This window comes from Bacillus rossius, assembly GCF_032445375.1.
Source record: "Bacillus rossius redtenbacheri isolate Brsri chromosome 9 unlocalized genomic scaffold, Brsri_v3 Brsri_v3_scf9_2, whole genome shotgun sequence".
NCBI lineage: Eukaryota > Metazoa > Arthropoda > Insecta > Phasmatodea > Bacillidae > Bacillus > Bacillus rossius.
In genome coordinates, this window is record NW_026962013.1 from 28,841,801 (window position 1) to 28,867,951 (window position 26,151).

The window sequence follows — 26,151 nt, forward strand, 5'->3', positions numbered from 1 at the left end:
TCATTTTATTGTTTTACATCAACATTACCATCAAACTGTAAAATGAAAGTAATGAGTATTTGTTTCTCAATGAATATTACATTAAAAATACTTGAAGATTTTGTTTCATGTTTCTTTTTGACGGGGATTGATTTACCTGCGAAAGTAATTTCTACTATAACTTACTATCAGTCCTGGTACTGAGTTACCAGTTATGATTGTTCTTGAGCTGGAGTACCCTTTACCTCTAGTAGTAAAGGTATCTCTCTACCAGTATATTTTTAATAAGTTGTGATTAACTGTCTGATGATTGTATTTGTTATCCGCAAAATAATCCATGGATCTTCTTACATATAAGCTAGGATAAATTTTTAATGCATGTTTTTTCGTCTTGAAAAATAATAAAATAAGTTTCTATAGTGAATTTACATATTTTCACGTGCATAATTTACTTTTGTATGGTATGTGAATAGACAGTCATTGGGAATAAAATATTAGGAAAAAAATAACTATGGTTCTTTATAAATTTGATTTACATATAATTTTATATAATTCTATATTCTACTAATCATGCTTTATCCCACTTGATATCAACAGAATAAATATATAGTATAAATTTTGTATTACGTGGTGACCAAGCATTTAAGTATTTGTAAATGTATATTACAAAATATTATGGAAAACGCAACGAATTCAGAAATCCCATTATATCTTGATAGTCATTGGTACTAATTAAAGTGAACTGTTGGGAAACTATAAATAATAGTAAAGTATTGTAACCAAAATCACAAAATTTAGCTAATTTTGCACGAATAAAATTGAGAAAAGCATCTAAAACTACAAATGTTCACAATTTTATAATTAAAATTACACTGATAGAAACTAGAAAATAAAATGTTTGGTACCAAGTATAGATTGAGATGAATTTTTTTTTATTATGTCTGATTAATTTATTCAATCTTTGGTAGTTATTAAAATAGTTATTTATAGTACAAATATACATGCAAGTGAATACAATTCTGGAATATTATTGCGTTCATTGTGATTGTCCTGCAGAATAAAAAAAAACATCGGTACCTCACAGATTTTTATGTTGGTGAAAAAAAATTACAAATGATTGCACTTTTGTCCCAAAATCATGTCCCCTGTTTGTAACATATATTTCGAGCAGCTAAATGCCAGTTACATATTTGTATTCACAAGCAGTACAGATGAAATCTTTCAAAAATATTTTATTCTGTTTAACTACAAAAATAAGTAAAATAGCTATTTATATTTCAGACTAACCTGCAGGCATAATTTTCCGTTACAAATCAGAAATACTCGTCCTTAAGTCAAATTTTTTGACATAATTGTGAGGTTATGTTATGTTTTGTTACAGACATGTGACTCTTAAGCCGGGTTTATAAACTACGCAAGAGACGCAACATCACAAAAACGCAAAACGCAACCAACGCAAGAAAATCACGGCCATTTATAAAGCGCGCAAGACGTCACCAAACCTACAACTTGAAATTGTAAAACCGTAGAAAACAAATTTTCTTTTCTGGGCCTTTTTTTAATAATTAGTATTTTTCACGAAAACGAAAGGAATTTTCAACATTTTGATTTTTAAGTATAATATTATTTTACTGTGAGAAAGTTTAACAAGTTTAAAAATATGTAAAACATAATAAATAGAACATCAAGGGTTGCTTTTCACATAACGTTTGCATCTTAAAAAGTTTTCAGAACACTCCTTTTCGAATCTGACCGTCGGAAACACACGCCAAAACGCAAGGAGACTGAAAGTTGAACAACACTCGAGTTGTTTCTTTCTTCTTTTTTTTGGTGCCTTGCGTAGTTTTTAAAAAAAAAACGGTACTCTATAACGTGGTTGCTGAGCATTATGCGTCCTGCATTCTTGCGTAGTTTATAAATCATTCCTTATGAGGCCCGTCCCACAATGACACGGAAACGGAGACGGATTACGTAAACGGAGACGAACCCGCACAGATTAATAAGCTCGGCAACGCCGAGCTCTTCCGTTTACGTTGCTCCGTGCGACCAATAAGAATCCAAGTACTTGGCTGCGGTGGTTATTTTATTTTTTATGTTCTAAATGTGTTAGAAATTGTTTAAAGTACAATCAGATCTATTGTTCTATTATTACTGAGTCGTTTAATTTTGTCATATATCTTCATTCTGCCCGTGCTATGATCTCGAAGAACTATATATATATTTTAATATTCCGTAACCTTAAAATGCAATTTCATTGTTTGTTTGTTTTTTTCGTTTCCGTGTTTCGGGAGATTCGTGTCATCGCAGAACGGTCCTACGCCACGTTAAGATCTTAATCCCAACTATAATATACATAAGTATAAAGCAGCTTGGCTTCTGCTGCTCCTTGATGATGATGATGGCGACTGAAATGTCGACCGAAACGTCGGGTGAACCATTCGCCAAGGAGACGCGAGGCTGCAACCCGGAAGCCAAGCTACTTCACACAGACGATGGCCTCAGAAAGCCTGATGTGAACATCGATACAAGTGTTATGTACAAAATGTCGGCGACTCGACCCGCCGGGCGCTAGCTAGTCTTGAAGCAGTCCTTGCCGTCGGGAAGGGGGTGGTGGGTTCAGGCGGTCTTGAGCAGGACCACCAGCGCGGCGGGCGCCAACACGCTGACGACAGATGGCAGCAGCGACCCGGGGGCGGAGTTGCAGCCGTCCGTGCTGCAGACGGAGCAGTACTTCTGCTCCATGTAGAAGGGCGTGTCCGTGCTGCGGCAGATGCTGTCCTTGTCCATCTCCGACGCCCAGGCGCAGCCCCTCACCGTGATGTGGTCGTTGTTCCCTGCGGACAACCCGGAGGGGGGAAAAAAACTACCAAACTGGACCGCTTTCTTGTATTTCCGCTGATTAAACCGTTACAGGCCTAACACAATAACAACGTCGCACCGGCGTGGAACTCTCTTGTGCTTCTTGGCACGTGGTCACACGTGCGTTAGAAATTTTGCTACAACTTATAAATCTGATATGCACGTAGTATATCTCACAAGTGAACATAATTTTAAAATCTTAATCCATTCTCCCTGTAACGGTATTTCCAAACATATACATAGTGGCAGTATTGGTTAAGGGGAACTAGGCCTCGCCACAAAAAATTCCGTGCCTTTTTTTTTTTTTTTTTTTTTTGGCTTGATATGGCATAAGACTTGGCTTTGGCTAATTGTGGACTGGCGCTTCGAATAATAAGTTATTTCCTCGCGGCGCTCACAGGCTTAGAGCCTGTTAGTAAAATGTGTGGTTGCGACAAGTTATGAAAGGTCTTGGAGATAATATTTGTGCCTTGACATGCCAAAAAAATTGACATAAAAAACACGAACTTAGAATTTAGCAACAAAAATAAATAAAAAAAATTAAAGTTTAGGGACCTAATCCCTTTTGAATAGATTTGAATTCGGGATACAGATATGGAGCCTGACATTTGGCATTAATTTATATCTTATCGTTATTTTATAATGATTTTAAAAAAATATTTTTTTTCCTATCCATGCAAAGCCTGTTAACGCCTAATTGTTTAGGAAATTTAATTCGTGTGTATTTACCTATAATCTCATGGCCCCAAGTCGTAAGGCGCGAGGGACGGCTCGCGCGCCAATAGCACGCGTCGCGCGGAAGTGGCCACGCCCAGTTCGGTCACACGCTCCGAGACGTGAGTCGTCGCGGCGACGCCCGCTAAGCTGATTAGGACCGCTCTTGCCGACCGCCCGGAAGACGTCATCAGTCGCGTGACTCGCCCGAGGAGGGCAGAGGGCGCGCGGTGCGACAACATCCCGGAACTCAGATCGCAGGGGTGCCCACAAGGGGGGGGGGGGGGGTAACGACGCAGACTGCGTCATTAAAATTTCAGGGGGGGGGGGGGTTGTCAAAAGACGAGAAAATATACATATAATTTACATACTTATAGCTTCTAATGTGAAAATACGTTTCTGGTGCTTTGATAATTGAAAGGGATCTTGTATATCAAATTGGCAACCCCGCACTTTCCTCAACAAAAGCAGTTTGGCATCTGTCGGTTCAGGATGGTCCCTATCCCCGCTTCGACAATAAGTGCACACACGCATATGAACAAAATTATTATTATTATTATTATGAACAAAATTAGTTTTAATTAATGCAAAATGTGACAAAAGATAATACTAAAAAAGTATAATATTATAAAATCATTGAGAAAATGGCACAAAAAATTTCGGGGGGGGGGGCATCATTAGGTTAGGGGGGGGGTGAGTCATAGTGTTTTTTTTTTTGGGGGGGGGGGGCACCTCTGCAGAGCGTGCCGATATTTATTACATTCGCAAAGGAGTCACCCTATCAGAAAATACGCTGCCTGGATCGTGGATCATCTTCCCGTTTAAAAAAAAAATACATTAAAAACCATGGAAACTTTACAGGACGGCCAAGGACGAAGAAAGAAGACAGGATGAAACTGTTGTCGTTTTTGCAAGTAAATCTTTCCAAAGACTGTATGGTGGGCTCAGAATCAAAGAGGTACTGACCTATAATGAGTCACGCCTCGGAGCTGGGTTCGAACCAACGAACATCGCCACACACGCGTTACGTACCAGCAGTCACTGTCAATTACAACCTTTTTATTATATTTTTTTTAACGAATGAGAGCGGATGTCTGTCGAGTGAGAAACCTAAGATTTGCCGAATCCGAGTCAGATGCCCGAATAATCCGCATTCGTGCATCTTTGGATTTTCGTTTCCCCCCCAAAAAAAAACATTCGTTCTTTTTTTTTCTAGGTGATTTTAACTAAATTTAAAGTTCGGTTTGGTTAAGTCGGTGACATTTAAAACACTCCAAACCTTTTTGAGGGTACGAAATCTTGCAAAATGGTGCCTTTTTAATTTTTTTCCTTAACCTAACTAAAACTAAGTGCGTTTTGTGGAAAAGTTCCAGGTTAGGGGAGGGAATTATCCATGCAGGAAGAGGGTGGCATGCATCGTGAGCTTTGTGCGGGGATTGGCCAGCCATGGCAGCAGCAACTCCCCTATCTTAAATCTAGACTTTAATCTATGTTAGGTTGTGGCCAGGTTAACACCTGTTAAAACACTGGGGGGAAACCTTGGGCTCGGTCATATGGCGTGCAATATGCATGCATTATTAGCTTAGAAAAATTCAGGATAAGGAGGATGGTCCGGACGAAGAAATGGTTTGGACAGAAAAATGTCTGCCATGCGGGGTTTGGGCACTTGGACGTGTTATTATTGTTATTATGACGTCTATGACTATATGATTGCTATGAACTAACCCCAGAGATCCTATAAGTAAACACATTGCAACCTATAAAAATAAGCGACAGACACTGTTTTTGTAATAAATTGTTTTACTAATTTATATCCTAGCACAGAAATATAAAACAAATTTGCACATACGAGTTCCTGCTTTTAAACGCAGAAAATCGCCATTATTTCGAACACCTTGCGAAAACAATGAGTTTTCCAAACGTTTCACTGATAATTGTAATAGTTACTTGAAAAATTTGAACTCATTTTTAAAATCAAAAATTTTCTTGAAAGAAATTTTGAATTCTTAATTTTAGTGCATTAAATTAACTATTTTAAGCGTTATTTTTATTGTTGTTATTTAAATTTGTGAAAATAATTTTTAATATGATAATGTTATTTTTTTGTTATTTTAGGTTCTTGATAATGCGTCTGTTGTCATCATAGTTTATGTTTAATGTTGTCCTATGTTCGTGATTGTGATTGTCTCTGTTCTTTGTGTATTATTCGTTAGGTGCCAACACATTTAACGCTATGACCGTTGGCAGGAACTCAAAATATAATAAACAAAAAATATAAAAAATAAATAAAATCATATCGACGGCAAAGCTGCACAAGCAAGCGGCAGGACTTGGCGGAGTGAGTGGTCAGTGCAGCCACTCACCACTAGGGGCGCCCACGTCCCTGGTCATGAAATACAACCACGGATAAAACATGAGAGCGGACCACGATTTCAAGTGCCTAAACTCCCCGGATGGTAGACTCTTTTCTACTCTGAACAACTCTTCATCCAGACCATACTCTTGTCGCCTGTATTCTCCTACGCCTAATGCACGCAAGGTTTTACCTGGGAACATTTCTGTCCCAACCATTTCTTCGTCCGGTCCATCCTCATCCTGAAATCTTCTAAGCTAATAATGCATGCATAATTGCACGCCCCATGACTGAGCTCAAGGTTTCCCCCAGTGTGTTTCCAGGTTTTAACCTGGCCCCAACCCAACATAGATTTAAGTCTTAGTTTTAAGACTAGCTTAGCCTAGATTTTAGGAGTGAGGGGAGCTAGTCACGGCATCAATCGCTGCCATGGCTGGCCAATCCCTGAGCAGAGCACAAGATGACCAGGCGTATATGCTTCGGCCTCAGACGCACCTAGGTGCCTCCCCTACCCCGGACCCCTCCCAAATACTCTTAGTTTTCAGTTAGGTTAGGGAAATATTTTTTCCCCGTCGTAAAAAAAAATTGGTTGTCTGTAAAGTCGGTTTACGGACGATAGTTTAACGTGACAACGTCATAACAAAACATTGATGAAATGATTGCACACTTTTATGAATAAACTTGAATCATTTTTATTGAATTATCACTCTTTTGTATGGATACAAAGAAGGAGTGAAATTAAATCTACAATTTATTTGATAAATTTACTTTTATTTGCACTCGTTAATTCAAATATGTTTGTAACTTTAACGAAGAGATTGTTTTAACTATAACTTTTGTGCATGTTTGCTATTTAACTTCTTCCAATCTGTGTTATTCTGTTAAGGATATAGGACGATGATAGGAAAAGTAGGAAACGAATGGGAGTGTTTCAAGTTTAAATGAGCCTCGAAAAAGTCAAATCGATGGTTGTTCCAATCGAGTGGGAGAGAAGATAGATGCGGCGCAAGCGTACAATGAGCGTAACGGGACACTTTTTTTCGTTGCGTGCAGCCGGCGTTCATCGATTTATCAGACGTTGTTACGTCAAAAAGAAAAGAAGATACTCACTGATCTGCTGCACCTTCTTGCAGTAGGACACGATGTTGGCGTGCTGGTTGTAGGTGCGCTGCGACTCGCAGTCCGTGAGCGCGTGGCGGGAGTTGAAGGGGTCGTTGCACATGGTGTCCGTGTCGGAGGCGCACGAGTAGCACTTGAGGCCGCTGGCTGCGGGGCAGACACAGACCAAGAGACTGTTGCGTGAGCGAGTCTTCCGCTATGCGTAGAGACCGGAAAAATTCCGCGAAATCATTTCGCGACAGGCTAAAACACAAATAGCTATTATACCTCAGTGCTGCCCCTGCTATTGGCTCACAACTCACCTGGAGGACTCTGGGCCAATTATAGAAACACCCGGCCAAAGCTGTATCCAATCACAGGCTGCTACGTTGGGACGTCTCACAAGACAGCAGCGCAATGAGTGGGTGACATTTGACCGAGTGTACGTAGCACTATATGGAGTTCATCCTACAGGCCATTGAACCCGCGAATTTTTCCGGTCCCTAGCTATACGTGACTGACATCCAACCCTCGGGAACGAACGAACTTGTGTCTCCTCGTGTCGCGAATACACTTGTGTAATATACGAACGTGGAATTCTTCAAAACAATGCCGAGCGTGATAAATACACGAAAAAATATTTTCTGAACGCGAATCACCCGCCGCTAGAATTCGCTGCCGGAGCAGCTACGTCGACCACAGAATCATTCCATTTGCAGGCCGTAATTTCAAACTCCGACAAAAGCGAAAAATAATTGAAAAAAATTACTGAACCCCCGGCTTTGGACCTGATTTTCGACAAGGGGGTTTCATTAAAATACTGCCCACATTGTTAAAATTCATTAAACAGTTAATACTATAAAGTTTCCCTTTGGCTTTGTGAACTTTGGTTCGCTCCATCCGCTACAGGTGACAGCAACGTGGTTGCACACTTCCGTTCCACGCGACTTCCGTTCCATAAACGAAGTTAAATTTCGTGTGAGAAACTGGAGTGAGGTCGTTCTTGGTTTGACTTTGATGATTAATAATCCAAGAACTGCACACACCAACTCTCCAGCTTCTTTGACACACAAGATCACGTGTACTTTTCAAATCACTTTCTTTGTTTTACAATCGCGTCAACCACCTAATTTCCCAGTTTTTCCGGTGGTTCCTTCGCGGTTTTGTTTTGGTTTGACCTTCGCGGTTTCTACCGACCTCACGATCGGTCAAGCGAAGAAGGTTTTCCAGGTCACGAAGTTGGCGACAACTGCTTCCGTGCTGTTGTGGGCATGAAGGGTGAAATTCAGGAAGGTCGAGTTCAAAAACGAAATTCGTATCGGAAAAGAAAAAAAAAACAGTAGTTTGTTCGAAATGATGGAATAAATAGAATAGATCGGTGCTTATCGTCTTGTTTACATATCGAGGGCATTAGAGATTATGAGTGGCGAACTTAATTATTATGTCGATGTAGTAGAGCCTAAATAAATTTGTGGGAGAGAGAGTGTGTGTGGAGACAGAAATAACCCATAGCAACGACTGAAACTATACATACACCGCTGAAGGGGTCCGCCTAGTCAGGGGTTGATAAGTGCGTCGCACGCTAGTGCTTCCAGCGCGGTGTCGCCTCTAAGCGCAAGGCTCTGAACTTGAGCGCAATCTTCTCGTCGTGCCATGAGATTTGAGCGGTAACCATGACATTATGGCAAATAAATGAAGATAAAGGTGTAATGCAGGTCCGTTGGGCGCTTTCAAGTATCTATACCGGGAGTTTCATGCCGGGAAAAAAAAAAAATTCTGAAAACATGCGTTTCAGCCCTTTTAAATCTGCTAATACAGTTTGAAAAAACGAAATACGGAAACAGAACTACTAATCCGCTTTTGGCGTATTGTTAAATGCGTTTCATAAACAACCCTCACTTGAGATAGCTTGAGCAGTTTTCAAATGGCGTGGTTTGTTCTGAAGCCGGGTGGGCGGGGCGCGTTCCCGACGAGTCAAAACTGCACGCCAGTCCTGTGCCTGGCGCGTAGAGGCGAAGAGGCGTGCTATGCGCGAGCCAGTGTCGCCCTTAGCGCCCCCGCGAGACCTCCAGGCACCGGGTTGAATCAGCACGAACGTGCCATAAATAGAGACGAGATTTTATGGTATTGTTTTTTACATCAATTATCTTTGTTTCAAACAGGAGTTTTAGGTGTTATTGAGTTTATTTTTATACATATACATATAAAAATACTGTAGCCAAACATGATTAGTACTTTTTTGTCAAATTTAACTGCGATAGGCTACACGACACATTTCCATATTAAAACAATTTGTAATAAAAATATCTAGGATATAGATTACAATAAGCATGTATAGGATGTAGTAACAATTATTAACTGGCAAAATATAAGAAAAGTCAGTAATGTAAAAATCAGTTGATACGAAATTCGGATGAAACAAAGTAATTTTTTTTTCTTTCCATTTGGTCTATACAATTTAGTACAAATCTTCACACTGAATAGATGACATTCTCTATTTTAAATCAGGTACTAAAATGTAATATTTATGTTATTTGAGTTACGTTTTAATAAAAATGCTGATTTCGAAACACGTTGCCATTCTAAACGAAATGTTAACTCACAAAATAGTTTTAAATTTTTAAAATATTCACATCATTTTCGGTGTTATTACGGTTTTATCACAAAGCGCCTTTAAAATACTGTATTTAGCTGTAAGACCGGACTTACAAACTATGCAAGAAACGCAAGAACATAATAAACGCAAGTCGCAAAAAGTTCAACAAATATTTTTTCAAATACTCGTCTATAAAGTACGCAAGGCGTAAAAACGCAACTTAAGCACCGGGCAACTTTTGCCTTTTTTCGTTACGGCTTGCGTTTCCGCCTACAATTTTCGAAGTGAATGTTTTCAGGAAACTTTTAAAGACGCAGACGTTATGTGCACATAAGCCATCATGTTTGTTTTACTGTATACATCACGTTTTCGCCTCTTACCAATAAATACAAGATAGATAATGTAAATTTGTACGACACGTGGCTTTGGTTATTTTTGCGTTTTTTCGAGATCATACTCAGTATTTCTTACTAAAACTGGTGCATTCTTTTTTATTTTAATTGATGTTTCATTCAAGCACAATTTGTTTTAAAACATAGTCAAAATACTCGAATATTCAGCAATATAAATTTATTTTGTTGTATCATGCTTATTATGTGCGCAGTTAATATCGAATAGCTATTCACGGAATGGTTTACAAATAACACAAAGCATAAGCCCAGTATTACTGCAAACACTATTTTGTAGTGATACAATTATTTTCGTGTAAAAGAAAGAAATTGCAGCGTGAAAGAAAATAACTTTTTAGACCAATTATTATATATTGTATTATATACATGTATATATCATATATTGTATTATGAATTTTATTATATACTGTATGTTATTATTGTATATCATGTTATATGTTTTCATGGTGAAAAACAATTATCTAAAGAAGCCTGGGGAATAATTTGTGTACACTCTTTTACAATTTATTTCAAGTTGTAAGGTTGTGACGCATTGCGTTTTTATGATAAAAAAAAACAATTACCTACAGAAGCCTGGGGAATAATTTTTTTACACTGGTTTACAATTTCAAGTTGTAAGGTTGTGACGCATTGCAACTTTCGTGGTTTTGTAGACGACCGTGATTTTTTTTTTTTTTTTTGCGTCGTTGCGTCGTTGCGCGCAGTAAGCGAACCCGACCTTACCGTCAGAACCAGAGGCGCGAGTCCACAAGCGCCCACGTCGTCGAAGCTATTCTCGCCGGTGATGTCCTGCCGCCGCGACCCGCGGGCTGTTTGACGCGACACGCAGTTATCGCCGTGACTAAGCTGCGCGCGTCGAAGGTTTCCACCGCACACATCCGTCCTGCGTTTCGTCACCCTGACGCGGCCGCGTTCACCAACGGCGAAGGAAGAATAAAGCTCTGCCTTTCTTGCCACAACATACAAGGGCGTAGTCACGGAGGGGAAAAAAAGAGGTGAAACACCCCCCCACCCCCTCCCCCAACACCTTTTCAGAGACTGACGCATAATTTATTGAAGTGAAACTTCTTTGGGCGCAATGAGAGTAAAATTTCAATGCCAAATTTTTCGTGAAACAATGTTGTGAAACGTTTCTGACCCGAAAAGGACAGAGAATAGGTACTTGGCTAAAAAAGATACAGCGAGAGCACTATGCTTTATACGTTGTTGGGCTCGTTTTCGTTCTCCTCTTTGAACAATGATTTTTCGTCCCCCGCCCAAAAAAAAAAAATAGAACCGAGAGAGATAATACTAACGAAGGAATAAGTCATAGAGTGTGCATGAGCTTGTTTCAGAATATAGAAATATGTATCATATACAATCAACTGTGAATGCCTGCTACCAGTGCGCTCGCGTTCCTCCTTGTTCAGCCAGCAGCGTAGAGAGCACTGTGGAGACAGTCCCTGCATTTACCGCATAGATAGCGCTACCAGTTATGAATTTCGTATTTCGTTCAGAGATTTGGCGTTTTCCAAATGACAGAATTGTTCGAAGAAACAGTAACACGCACAGTTTTTCTTTGGGTGTATTTCAAAAGTGAGTAATATTTATTTGGAAAATTGTCTTTTTTCTCTCTCTCTTTCTCTCTATCTCTCTCTCTCTCTCTCTCTCTCTCTCTCTGCCATCTTACCCCTTGCGATATACATACATAGAAGTTTCAATTTTATTACGTGTAATGAGTTACACGCGCACTTGATTTTTTTCCCTCAATAATAACGCATCTCATTATCAAACTTGAAATGACAAAAGTGTGATACAACAATGGTCAGAGTAGTATATAATAGCCGGTCCTGAAACTGGCTTCTGGCTGTGGAGCGTGTGGGCACGTCCGCCATCTTGGATTGTGACGTCACGGCGGCCATCTTGGTTGACCTTGACCTTGACCTTTGACCTTGACCTTTAATTTGATCCTCAAAAATCGCCAAAATCCGCCAAAATTGGGCAAAATTTGCCCAAAATTCCTCAAAATTCGCCAAAATTACCATTTATGTGGAAATAAATTCCGCCAAAAAATCTCAAATAATTCCACAGTTCAAAAATTAGGATTTCGAAAATCCTCAAAAGTCGCTTTGCCCTAGAAAAAACGAAAACTCCTAAAAGCGGCTTAAAACTCCTAAGAGCTAGTCGCTTATAAGCCGCCGACCTTGAAAATAAGGATGTCATGGCAGCCATATTGGATGATGACGTCACCGTTGCAAATTTTGTTACGGCCGCCATCTTTAACTTTTTTATTTATTATCCGATTTTAATGAAAAAAAATTAAAAATTATAAAAAAAAATCCATTTAATAAAATTTTAATAAAAGATTTATAAAAATTATATTTTTACGACACGGAGTTCGGAGTCCTCGGTTCGAACCCGGTGAGGGCAAAAAAATTAAAAATGGCGACCGATCCTTCCCCCCGTGGTGTGTGCTAGCAGACTGACTCCCACCACTTTTTTTCAAAGCATATAGATCGTCATCTAGTATGACGTCATGTCCGCCATCTTGTCTTTGATGCTGAAAGCCATCATCAATGTATCGTCGGCGAGAGTGCGCTCACGCCATGTTAGTTTAGTTCTTATCCGATAGAGTGCAGTAATCATTTATTACTGTGACACCCGTCATCTTGAAATTTGGCCGCCATCTTGAAAATCCGTAATTATTTAGCTAGAAATTCGGGAAAAGTTCCAAAATTCATTAAATAAATCACTCATTAATTTACATATTGATTCGATCGATTCACGTCCTCGGTTCGATACCCGATCGATGCAATAATGTTTAATTTTATGAAAAAATAATAATTTCAATAAACCATGTTAAACTTTCGTAAAGAGACTTTAAATCCTCTACTACCATCATCCTATCAGACGTCAAGACTACCATATTGGAAATTCGTAATTTTAATGCTAGAGATTCGGGAAAAAGTTCAAAATTCATTAAATAAATTTGTAATCATATACTGATTGATTGGATCGACTAAGGTCCGTGGTTCGATCCCTTGTCGATACAAAACAACATTAATATTTTAAAAAAGTATCACTAAAGTGTAAGGTTTGAGAAAATAAAAAACACCGCAAGTTCTTTTAAAAAAACTTTTATTTCATACATACTACACTACTACAAGTACAAAAAAAAAACACTGACAAATTACTAAAGTTTTGTGGATTTCTCGATTCAAACAGTCTTCTTATTGTACGTACTAAGCCTTTTACATGACTTTAAATGTCTATACGATCCGTTCATCACCACAGCCAGAGACGGACTGAAGTTCATATCACTTATATAGTCTCATTAGCCGGTACAACACATGAGTCGAAACAATAACCATGTTCATTATACGTCTCGGAGCATTTTTTATAATGACGATGTAAGCTATCGAGACGTGAAATTAGTTTATTACATTTTATACACTGAAAATGTATTCTTTGAACATTATTAGAACAACCGCTCCTTTCATGTCTGCGCGCATTTGAAGTTCTAGTAAATGATGCGTCACAATATTTGCACTGATGCGATGCACGCTCTTCATGAATTGAAATCTGGAATGCAGATGGTGAAACTTCAGCTGATGGTGGAACAGCACATATCGAAGTCTCCTCCAGCGTTGTCAGAGGCGTTGCCAACGGGATCTGCTCCAACATCGTCGGCGCCGACGTCATGGTTCTCGTAGTCGATGGTACATCCTCCATCGAGTACGACGTTAAAGTCGGTAAAGATGCCATCGAAGTCTCAAGAACAGGCAATTACGCTACTTATACACCAGAAGAAACAAACTAGGTGATCCGTACACCGTCAACGGCAGTAACAAACTAAGCGTCCTGCTGTATAGGACTCGTTTATATACATTAACCGGTTTGAATAATACGCTAGTCAAATCAAGAACAATTTACTAAAATACTAGAGTCAAAACAACATTAAAAAAATAGAAGCACCATCAACAAAAAAGGAAGCACATTTGGAAGCACCTTCAAAAAAGGAAAAACAATAGGAAGCACCGACTACGAAAAAACAGCACATTTGGAAGCACCGACAACGAAAAGGCAGCACATTTGGAAGCACCGTCATCGAAAAGGCAGCTCATTTGACAGCACCGACTACCAAAAGGCAGCACATTTGGAAGCACCGACTACGAACAGACAGCACATTTGACAGCACCGACAACGAAAAGGCAGCACATTTGGAAGCACCGACTACGAAAAGGCAGCACATTTGACAGCACCGACAACGAAAAGGCAGCACATTTGGAAGCACCAACTACGAAAAGGCAGCACATTTGGAAGCACCGACTACGAAAAGGCAGCACATTTGGAAGCACCGACTACGAAAAGGCAGCACATTTGGAAGCACCGACAACGAAAAGGCAGCACATTTGACAGCACCGAAAACGAAAAGGCAGCACATTTGGAAGCACCGACAACGAAAAGACAGCACATTTGGAAGCACCGACAACGAAAAGTCAGCACATTTGGAAGCACCGACTACGAAAAGGCAGCACATTTGGCAGCACCGACAACGAAAAGGCAGCACATTTGGAAGCACCAACTACGAAAAGGCAGCACATTTGACAGCACCGACAACGAAAAGGCAGCACATTTGGAAGCACCAACTACGAAAAGGCAGCACATTTGGAAGCACCGACAACGAAAAGGCAGCACATTTGGAAGCACCGACTACGAAAAGGCAGCACATTTGGAAGCACCGACTACAAAAAGGCAGCACATTTGACAGCACCGAAAACGAAAAGGCAGCACATTTGGAAGCACCGACAACGAAAAGGCAGCACATTTGACAGCACCGAAAACGAAAAGGCAGCACATTTGGAAGCACCGACAACGAAAAGGCAGCACATTTGGAAGCACCGACAACGAAAAGGCAGCACATTTGGAAGCACCGACTACGAAAAGGCAGCACATTTGGCAGCACCGACAACGAAAAGGCAGCACATTTGGAAGCACCAACTACGAAAAGGCAGCACATTTGACAGCACCGACAACGAAAAGGCAGCACATTTGGAAGCACCAACTACGAAAAGGCAGCACATTTGGAAGCACCGACAACGAAAAGGCAGCACATTTGGAAGCACCGACTACGAAAAGGCAGCACATTTGGAAGCACCGACTACGAAAAGGCAGCACATTTGACAGCACCGAAAACGAAAAGGCAGCACATTTGGAATCACCGACAACGAAAAGGCAGCACATTTGACAGCACCGAAAACGAAAAGGCAGCACATTTGGAAGCACCGACAACGAAAAGGCAGCACATTTGACAGCACCGAAAACGAAAAGGCGGCACATTTGGAAGCACCGACAACGAAAAGGCAGCACATTTGGAAGCACCGAAAACGAAAAGGCAGCACATTTGGTAGCACCGACAACGAAAAGGCAGCACATTTGGAAGCACCGACAACGAAAAGACAGCTCATTTTGGATGCACTATCATAAAGGCAGCACATTTTGGAAGCACCATCGAATAAGGAAGCACATTTGGAAGCTCCATCAACAAAAAAAAAAAAAAAAGCAAAAAGGATGCAAAATTTACGAGATCTAAGTCTTAGTTAGAAATCAGAATACAAGAAATAAAAACATTAAATTCTTATAATTTAAATTATTTATTTTATTTCTTTACATTATACAAATGCAAGTAAAACAAGCCATTATTGTATGTAGCCAGCTTCCCTCAGTTCCTTTAGTATGAAGGATATTTCTTTGATGCACGAATAGTTTCCTGCACAAAGCGAACCATGTAGAAGTCTTAACCGGTCAACCAATATGTTTGGATCTTTCCATGATGTGTAATCATTCTCTTCTACCACCATCTTCCTTGCACCTTTATAATAAATATTATGATCTCTGGTGTCTTCCGTTTTACCACCAACCTCAGGGTAACTTTCATGTTTGAGACGGTGATCATCACAAGCTTGATCAGATTTATTTAATATATCACGTCGTTTCCAACGTTTCGGTCTCAGGACACCGCCACATTCTTCGATCTTGGCAGCTTTAGGTGCTTCATCATAGTCTATGTCTTTGTCAGCAGCCTCAGAGTCACTGTAACAATCACCGTAGAAGGAATCGTCTTCACCCAATTTACCATAATAATTCGATGTTGATGATGTTGAAGTGTCTTCATCGTCTTCATGCTTCCTTTTTAGGAGTCCATCATTTTTACAAAGTAGGAAAGAACTACTTGAATTCGGCTGGAATATATTCTCACTTTTCACGTTAAGGATTCTTCCATTGTCTTCATTCTTCCGTAAATCATCATCCTCCTTCAATTTTAGTTCTTTGTCGAGATCGGAAGAGCCAAGAAAATTATTGTCGTAATGCAGATCACTCTTCCTTAGGCTAGTAGATTCATCGTTGTCCTCTAGCTTGTACGCAGGCTTGGCGCTACAAGTTCTGCCATGTCTTTTTAGGCTCTCTCTCCACGTAAACGACTTGCTACATCGAACACAACTTATCATATTGCGCAGTGGATTTTTAACACAGTCATTCTTCTCGTGTTGTCTTTTATTCTTTCTCAAGATAAACTCTTTACTGCAAAACTTACACCTATGTTCTTTCGATACAGCGTCAGATCCCAAATCAGAATTCATATTAGTTACTGAGACTAATGTCAGATGCAAACTAAGAGTTTTAAATTAGATATATTACTTAAATATAATTTTTTAATTATTTCATCAGCGATAATTAATATATCTCATGCAAAAGTACTTTATGCATGTAGTTCTGCTTTTCAACAACAGATGTCGACACATGTTGCTTGCAGGTAAATAATATTTAGTTCTTTTATGCGGGATGCCTGATGCTCACTAACGATCGCAAAAGAAGGATGGCTTCGATAGACTCCAAGGAAAAGGAAGTTCGTCTTGCATGTTGGTGCTCCACAGATGTCTCATGGCGTAATATTAATTTGACTGAGTAATGATATTTGTCAATTCCACCTGATAAAAAAAATTGCAAGTTTTGATTTAGTAGCAGAAATTATCGAATTAAATGTAACTCCAATTAAAATGACATGTCTCATTAGACAAAAAAAAAATCCATGCAGAGAGCGGTTCCTCAGAATAGTCAGAAACACTTGAAGAAACCACAGGAATGATTGCAAGAACACGGGAAAAACCATCAAAATATTGACATTAATAATCAGGAGCACACGGAGAAAACCATCATAATATTGGCAAGAATAATCAGGAGCACACGGAGAAAACCATCATAATATTGACCAGATTAATCAGAAGTACTCGGAGAAAACCACCACATGTTTTCCTTGATATCATAAAATTACAGGAAAAAATATTTAAAAATAAAAATAAATTTAAAAAAAAAAATAAAAAAATGCATAAATTTCTGGCTTGTACAAGAACTCTATCTTTGCTCAACAATAATAAGTTTACAAGCTATCAGAAACTGTTTATGCATTTTTTTATTTTTTTTAAATTTATTTTTATTTTTAAATATTTTTTCCTGTAATTTTATGATATCAAGGAAAACATGTGGTGGTTTTCTCCGAGTACTTCTGATTAATCTGGTCAATATTATGATGGTTTTCTCCGTGTGCTCCTGATTATTCTTGCCAATATTATGATGGTTTTCTCCGTGTGCTCCTGATTATTAATGTCAATATTTTGATGGTTTTTCCCGTGTTCTTGCAATCATTCCTGTGGTTTCTTCAAGTGTTTCTGACTATTCTGAGGAACCGCTCTCTGCATGGATTTTTTTTTTGTCTAATGAGACATGTCATTTTAATTGGATTTACATTTAATTCGATAATTTCTGCTACTAAATCAAAACTTGCAATTTTTTTTATCAGGTGGAATTGACAAATATCATTACTCAGTCAAATTAATATTACGCCATGAGACATCTGTGGAGCACCAACATGCAAGACGAACTTCCTTTTCCTTGGAGTCTATCGAAGCCATCCTTCTTTTGCGATCGTTAGTGAGCATCAGGCATCCCGCATAAAAGAACTAAATATTATTTACCTGCAAGCAACATGTGTCGACATCTGTTGTTGAAAAGCAGAACTACATGCATAAAGTACTTTTGCATGAGATATATTAATTATCGCTGATGAAATAATTAAAAAATTATATTTAAGTAATATATCTAATTTAAAACTCTTAGTTTGCATCTGACATTAGTCTCAGTAACTAATATGAATTCTGATTTGGGATCTGACGCTGTATCGAAAGAACATAGGTGTAAGTTTTGCAGTAAAGAGTTTATCTTGAGAAAGAATAAAAGACAACACGAGAAGAATGACTGTGTTAAAAATCCACTGCGCAATATGATAAGTTGTGTTCGATGTAGCAAGTCGTTTACGTGGAGAGAGAGCCTAAAAAGACATGGCAGAACTTGTAGCGCCAAGCCTGCGTACAAGCTAGAGGACAACGATGAATCTACTAGCCTAAGGAAGAGTGATCTGCATTACGACAATAATTTTCTTGGCTCTTCCGATCTCGACAAAGAACTAAAATTGAAGGAGGATGATGATTTACGGAAGAATGAAGACAATGGAAGAATCCTTAACGTGAAAAGTGAGAATATATTCCAGCCGAATTCAAGTAGTTCTTTCCTACTTTGTAAAAATGATGGACTCCTAAAAAGGAAGCATGAAGACGATGAAGACACTTCAACATCATCAACATCGAATTATTATGGTAAATTGGGTGAAGACGATTCCTTCTACGGTGATTGTTACAGTGACTCTGAGGCTGCTGACAAAGACATAGACTATGATGAAGCACCTAAAGCTGCCAAGATCGAAGAATGTGGCGGTGTCCTGAGACCGAAACGTTGGAAACGACGTGATATATTAAATAAATCTGATCAAGCTTGTGATGATCACCGTCTCAAACATGAAAGTTACCCTGAGGTTGGTGGTAAAACGGAAGACACCAGAGATCATAATATTTATTATAAAGGTGCAAGGAAGATGGTGGTAGAAGAGAATGATTACACATCATGGAAAGATCCAAACATATTGGTTGACCGGTTAAGACTTCTACATGGTTCGCTTTGTGCAGGAAACTATTCGTGCATCAAAGAAATATCCTTCATACTAAAGGAACTGAGGGAAGCTGGCTACATACAATAATGGCTTGTTTTACTTGCATTTGTATAATGTAAAGAAATAAAATAAATAATTTAAATTATAAGAATTTAATGTTTTTATTTCTTGTATTCTGATTTCTAACTAAGACTTAGATCTCGTAAATTTTGCATCCTTTTTGCTTTTTTTTTTTTTTTTTGTTGATGGAGCTTCCAAATGTGCTTCCTTATTCGATGGTGCTTCCAAAATGTGCTGCCTTTATGATAGTGCATCCAAAATGAGCTGTCTTTTCGTTGTCGGTGCTTCCAAATGTGCTGCCTTTTCGTTGTCGGTGCTACCAAATGTGCTGCCTTTTCGTTTTCGGTGCTTCCAAATGTGCTGCCTTTTCGTAGTCGGTGCTTCCAAATGTGCTGCCTTTTCGTTGTCGGTGCTTCCAAATGTGCTGCCTTTTCGTAGTTGGTGCTTCCAAATGTGCTGCCTTTTCGTTGTCGGTGCTGTCAAATGTGCTGCCTTTTCGTAGTTGGTGCTTCCAAATGTGCTGCCTTTTCGTTGTCGGTGCTGCCAAATGTGCTGCCTTTTCGTAGTCGGTGCTTCCAAATGTGCTGCCTTTTCGTTGTCGGTGCTTCCAAATGTGCTGCCTTTTCGTTGTCGGTGCTTCCAAATGTGCTGCCTTTTCGTTTTCGGTGCTGTCAAATGTGCTGCCTTTTCGTTGTCGGTGCTTCCAAATGTGCTGCCTTTTCGTTTTCGGTGCTGTCAAATGTGCTGCCTTTTCGTAGTCGGTGCTTCCAAATGTGCTGCCTTTTCGTAGTCGGTGCTTCCAAATGTGCTGCCTTTTCGTTGTCGGTGCTTCCAAATGTGCTGCCTTTTCGTAGTTGGTGCTTCCAAATGTGCTGCCTTTTCGTTGTCGGTGCTGTCAAATGTGCTGCCTTTTCGTAGTTGGTGCTTCCAAATGTGCTGCCTTTTCGTTGTCGGTGCTGCCAAATGTGCTGCCTTTTCGTAGTCGGTGCTTCCAAATGTGCTGACTTTTCGTTGTCGGTGCTTCCAAATGTGCTGTCTTTTCGTTGTCGGTGCTTCCAAATGTGCTGCCTTTTCGTTTTCGGTGCTGTCAAATGTGCTGCCTTTTCGTTGTCGGTGCTTCCAAATGTGCTGCCTTTTCGTAGTCGGTGCTTCCAAATGTGCTGCCTTTTCGTAGTCGGTGCTTCCAAATGTGCTGCCTTTTCGTAGTTGGTGCTTCCAAATGTGCTGCCTTTTCGTTGTCGGTGCTGTCAAATGTGCTGCCTTTTCGTAGTCGGTGCTTCCAAATGTGCTGCCTTTTCGTTGTCGGTGCTGTCAAATGTGCTGTCTGTTCGTAGTCGGTGCTTCCAAATGTGCTGCCTTTTGGTAGTCGGTGCTGTCAAATGAGCTGCCTTTTCGATGACGGTGCTTCCAAATGTGCTGCCTTTTCGTTGTCGGTGCTTCCAAATGTGCTGTTTTTTCGTAGTCGGTGCTTCCTATTGTTTTTCCTTTTTTGAAGGTGCTTCCAAATGTGCTTCCTTTTTTGTTGATGGTGCTTCTATTTTTTTAATGTTGTTTTGACTCTAGTATTTTAGTAAATTGTTCTTGATTTGACTAGCGTATTATTCAAACCGGTTAATGTATATAAACGAGTCCTATACAGCAGGACGCTTAGTTTGTTACTGCCGTTGACGGTGTACGGATCACCTAGTTTGTTTCTTCTGGTGTATAAGTAGCGTAATTGCCTGTTCTTGAGACTTCGATGGCATCTTTACCGACTTTAACGTCGTACTCGATGGAGGATGTACCATCGACTACGAGAACCATGACGTCGGCGCCGACGATGTTGGAGCAGATCCCGTTGGCAACGCCTCTGACAACACTGGAGGAGACTTCGATATGTGCTGTTCCACCATCAGCTGAAGTTTCACCATCTGCATTCCAGACTTCAATTCATGAAGAGCGTGCATCGCATCAGTGCAAATATTGTGACGCATCATTTACTAGAACTTCAAATGCGCGCAGACATGAAAGGAGCGGTTGTTCTAATAATGTTCAAAGAATACATTTTCAGTGTATAAAATGTAATAAACTAATTTCACGTCTCGATAGCTTACATCGTCATTATAAAAAATGCTCCGAGACGTATAATGAACATGGTTATTGTTTCGACTCATGTGTTGTACCGGCTAATGAGACTATATAAGTGATATGAACTTCAGTCCGTCTCTGGCTGTGGTGATGAACGGATCGTATAGACATTTAAAGTCATGTAAAAGGCTTAGTACGTACAATAAGAAGACTGTTTGAATCGAGAAATCCACAAAACTTTAGTAATTTGTCAGTGTTTTTTTTTTTGTACTTGTAGTAGTGTAGTATGTATGAAATAAAAGTTTTTTTAAAAGAACTTGCGGTGTTTTTTATTTTCTCAAACCTTACACTTTAGTGGTACTTTTTTAAAATATTAATGTTGTTTTGTATCGACAAGGGATCGAACCACGGACCTTAGTCGATCCAATCAATCAGTATATGATTACAAATTTATTTAATGAATTTTGAACTTTTTCCCGAATCTCTAGCATTAAAATTACGAATTTCCAATATGGTAGTCTTGACGTCTGATAGGATGATGGTAGTAGAGGATTTAAAGTCTCTTTACGAAAGTTTAACATGGTTTATTGAAATTATTATTTTTTCATAAAATTAAACATTATTGCATCGATCGGGTATCGAACCGAGGACGTGAATCGATCGAATCAATATGTAAATTAATGAGTGATTTATTTAATGAATTTTGGAACTTTTCCCGAATTTCTAGCTAAATAATTACGGATTTTCAAGATGGCGGCCAAATTTCAAGATGGCGGGTGTCACAGTAATAAATGATTACTGCACTCTATCGGATAAGAACTAAACTAACATGGCGTGAGCGCACTCTCGCCGACGATACATTGATGATGGCTTTCAGCATCAAAGACAAGATGGCGGACATGACGTCATACTAGATGACGATCTATATGCTTTGAAAAAAAGTGGTGGGAGTCAGTCTGCTAGCACACACCACGGGGGGAAGGATCGGTCGCCATTTTTAATTTTTTTGCCCTCACCGGGTTCGAACCGAGGACTCCGAACTCCGTGTAGTAAAAATATAATTTTTATAAATCTTTTATTAAAATTTTATTAAATTGATTTTTTTTTATAATTTTTAATTTTTTTTCATTAAAATCGGATAATAAATAAAAAAGTTAAAGATGGCGGCCGTAACAAAATTTGCAACGGTGACGTCATCATCCAATATGGCTGCCATGACATCCTTATTTTCAAGGTCGGCGGCTTATAAGCGACTAGCTCTTAGGAGTTTTAAGCCGCTTTTAGGAGTTTTCGTTTTTTCTAGGGCAAAGCGACTTTTGAGGATTTTCGAAATCCTAATTTTTGAACTGTGGAATTATTTGAGATTTTTGGCGGAATTTATTTCCACATAAATGGTAATTTTGGCGAATTTTGAGGAATTTTGGGCAAATTTTGCCTAATTTTGGCGGATTTTGGCGATTTTTGAGGATCAAATTAAAGGTCAAGGTCAAAGGTCAAGGTCAAGGTCAACCAAGATGGCCGCCGTGACGTCACAATCCAAGATGGCGGACGTGCCCACACGCTCCACAGCCAGAAGCCAGTTTCAGGACCGGCTATTATATACTACTGGTCAGAAAAAAATTATTTAGTGAATCAGCCTCGCAAAGTCTTAACAATTGAAATGTACTGATTATTTTTACAGCAACAAATGTTTCCGGTTGTAATTTCTTTCCATTTTAGCTAGCACCGCTTTAAAATTTTCACAAAATTATTCAAGTCGTTTTCGGGACTCATTATATTGTCATGAAAGTGCTGAAGCCATTCTAATTGAGACAGAAAAATCCCATTCAATGACAAGATGGCCACAGGTATAAAGTGTAAGTGTCATTCGATGGGCCTTTCAAGTGAATTAATTCAATTGAAACTGATGAACGTTCGTTCGTGTGTACCTAAATGTCCTTTGGATTTCACGTGAATAAAGGATGGCAAATCTATTAACTACGGCGATACTGTCGGGCTGAACGTTCAACAACCACTATTTTAACCCATCAGCAAGCTATTAGGCTGTCATGCACTATCTTATCTTTTCTTGGTTTTCGACCGGCACCTTCTGGCTATGGATGGGGCCAGATTGCCGTGTCCATCGACCGTGGAAATACTTGAGTTTCGCGGCTGGACACAGGCGGAATTGGAAAAATTCACGGTTACACTGACCTCCAGGATGAACGATACTCAAATATACTCGGACAAATTACACCTGCTCACTGGCTACTGACTCGTGACACCTGTTAACTGTAATGTTTGTGATTCGATACTTCTTGCGTTGGGGGAGTTCAAAACAAATTCACCAATCACGGAAAACTGCTTGGAGTTATACGCATTTGGATTCGGCCTATAGCGAAATGGAACCGCCAAATTTTCCTATCTGTAGCTGTCGCTCGTTCATTCACTCGAGGAGTGTAAAGGGACAGAGGTGAGGAAATGGACAGAGCAATTTACTCGAGAAGAGGAAAGGGACAGAGTCAGTCACTCGAGTAGAGGAAAGGGACAGTCATTCACTCGAGGAGAGGAAAGGGACAGTCATTCACTCGAGGAGAGGAAAGGGACAGAGTCATTCACTCGAGGTGAGGAAAGGGACAGAGTCATTCACTCGAGTAGAGGAAAGGGACAGAGTCATTCACTCGAGGTGAGGAAAGGGACAGTCATTCACTCGAGGAGAGGAAAGGGACAGAGCCATTCACTCTAGGAGAGGAAAGGGACAGAGCTATTCACTCTAGGAGAGGAAAGGGACAGAGCTATTCACTCGAGGAGAGGAAAGGGACAGAGGTTGGAAAGGCAGGCCGCGGCGCTGGGCGGGGCAAGTTCAGGATGACCCGCAAGCAACTGTAGGCGACCCGCGCCTCGCGCGCCTGTAGCGCTAACCGCCAGGAATAGAGAGGCGGGGATCCGCCCAGGAGCCGAGGTCGCCGTAGGGGGGAACACGTGGCGTTCGTCTTTTGGGTCGCGGCCCAGCCTTCGTCGGCGTTAATAGAGATGAGTTCACTCCTATCGTCCCCCCCTACCTCCCTCACCACACGCACATCGCCGAGATCTTCACCTATAGCCGTGTCTGTCCACCCACGTGCAAGTATTCACCTCATCTTTGTTGAACATAGTTCACTTTAGTCTATTGCATTCGTCGTATCTTTGGCTTTTCGCTGAATTTTTTTGTTTTGTAAATGGGACAAAAATATTATTGTAAATTTACAGATATTTGTACATTTATACATTTTCAAGAAAACAGCTGTATCTCTAAAAAAAAATATTGTTCGCAGTAATACTGGATTCGGATTCTTACCTGGGCATTTATGCTTAAAGTTATTTGTAAACCGTTCACTGAATAGCTTTCGACTATTAACTGCGCACATAAGAAGCATGATACAACAAAATAAAGGCAAATTGCTTTTCATTGTTTAAAAAATATATTCTTGAAGGAAACACCAACTAAAATATAACAGATGTGCCAATTTTCGCAAGAAATACGTATTATTAACTCTAAAAACGTGTATCATACATGCAAAAATAACCATAGCCACGTGTAGTATAAATTTACAATATATTTATTTTTGTATTCCAAACTATTTTTTGGCAACTGGTTTCCAAAGTAATCTTTTTTTAAATGTACCGAAAAAATTTTCTTCACGAAAACACCTGACAAGTCACTTTATGCAAAAAGACAAAAATTAAATATAGAGTGAGCTGGCATGACGGTAATACTGCTGTACTAGCAGTCGAGAGTACGTGGGTTCGAATCCCGATACATTATTGTGTTGGGTTTTTCCAGGGTTTCCTTGAGATCACTAAAGGCCAATACTTGGAAGGTCCCTAATTAATAGGCTGTGGCCGCATACTGAATTTTCATAATTTGGCAATGTTTTTTTCTATGCACTCAAAAATGTTTACAGCATACCTACAATAAATGGAAAAAAAAAAATTGTGTTTATTTAAAAAAAATGTTTTTAGCATTTTGTGAATTGTTGAAAACCACCTACATTCCAACATGACTTTGGACTAATTTTTCGTCCAGGGTTCAAAATTATTAAACATAACAATAATATTTTTTAATATAAATTTTAACACTTTAAATTGCTATTGTAAGGATAAAGTCAGCCGAATTCAAGTGAACACGTATATATTTGCGACCCTTCATATTTTACTTGCTCTTGGGGTGTACTAAAGCAATTTCGACGTTTACAATTTTTGGCTTCTTAAAGTGGTTTTTACCAACTAAACATGTTTTCATTTTACTATGTAAATAAATTTCATTCCAACTAAAATGTTTTTGTGAAATAATTAATTTGGTATACTTCATTACTGACACACACATTTACAGAAACCTTGTTTTGTAAGTTACAATCATTATATACGAGGCGTGTATTTTTTTGAAACTTCGTTATAAACGTGTAAAAATTTTTCGTTCAATCTGTTAAGTCCAGTAAAATATAAGTACAGTGGAAACAATTTTACGAGTCTTTAATCACTCTAAAAATCTACAAAAAGATTTTTTAAAAAATTAGCGACTTTTTTTGTCTGGAAGTAAGCGAGAAGTACAAAAATTCCTTTGCTCGCATACTTGCATACTTCACTTCCAGTTAGGACAGCCCTCGTGATGTCACTTTCGGGGAGAAGTATGACATACTTCAGGTGAATTCGGACAAGGCCTGTTTCATGAAGTAGTATGCTCTTAAAACGTGCAGTGAATCTCTAGCCCCCCCTGAAAAGGACCTTACCTGTGCCGGCAGCCAGCAGTACGACGAGTCCTGCCGCCAGGGGCAAAGAAGGAAGTCCTCGAGCGGCCGTCATCCTCGGGCGAGAAGGAGTGTCCTTGGGTGTCCTTTTCCCGAGTGTACGAGGCGGGTTGTCCAGCGGCGGTTCGCTGTAGGAGTGCCGCCAGCCCGTCGGTGTTTGGCAACAGTAAAGGTGCCTGCCACTCCCACCTTCCCCTCGTTTCCCCCCA

At 39.6% G+C, this 26,151-nt stretch overlaps 1 protein-coding gene across 1 annotated transcript; it reads right to left on the minus strand.

Moving 5' to 3' along the window:
• Positions 1-26,151, minus strand: LOC134543194 (uncharacterized). The gene is made up of 3 exons (XM_063388089.1): positions 25,925-26,151; positions 7,016-7,171; positions 1-2,813 (listed from the first exon to the last, which is right to left on the minus strand). The coding sequence occupies exons 1-3, from the start codon at positions 25,995-25,997 to the stop codon at positions 2,596-2,598; spliced, it is 447 nt and encodes a 148-aa protein (XP_063244159.1). The 5' UTR covers positions 25,998-26,151; the 3' UTR covers positions 1-2,595.

Coding starts and splice junctions, on each gene's coding strand:
- LOC134543194 (XM_063388089.1), bottom strand. CDS start 25,997: ATGACGGCCGCTCGAGGACTTCCTTCTTTGCCCCTGGCGGCAGGACTC. Junction 7,172..25,924: donor ACTGCTGGCTGCCGGCACAG/GTAAGGTCCTTT, acceptor TCTGCCCCGCAG/CCAGCGGCCTCAAGTGCTAC. Junction 2,814..7,015: donor CAAGAAGGTGCAGCAGATCA/GTGAGTATCTTC, acceptor GGTTGTCCGCAG/GGAACAACGACCACATCACG.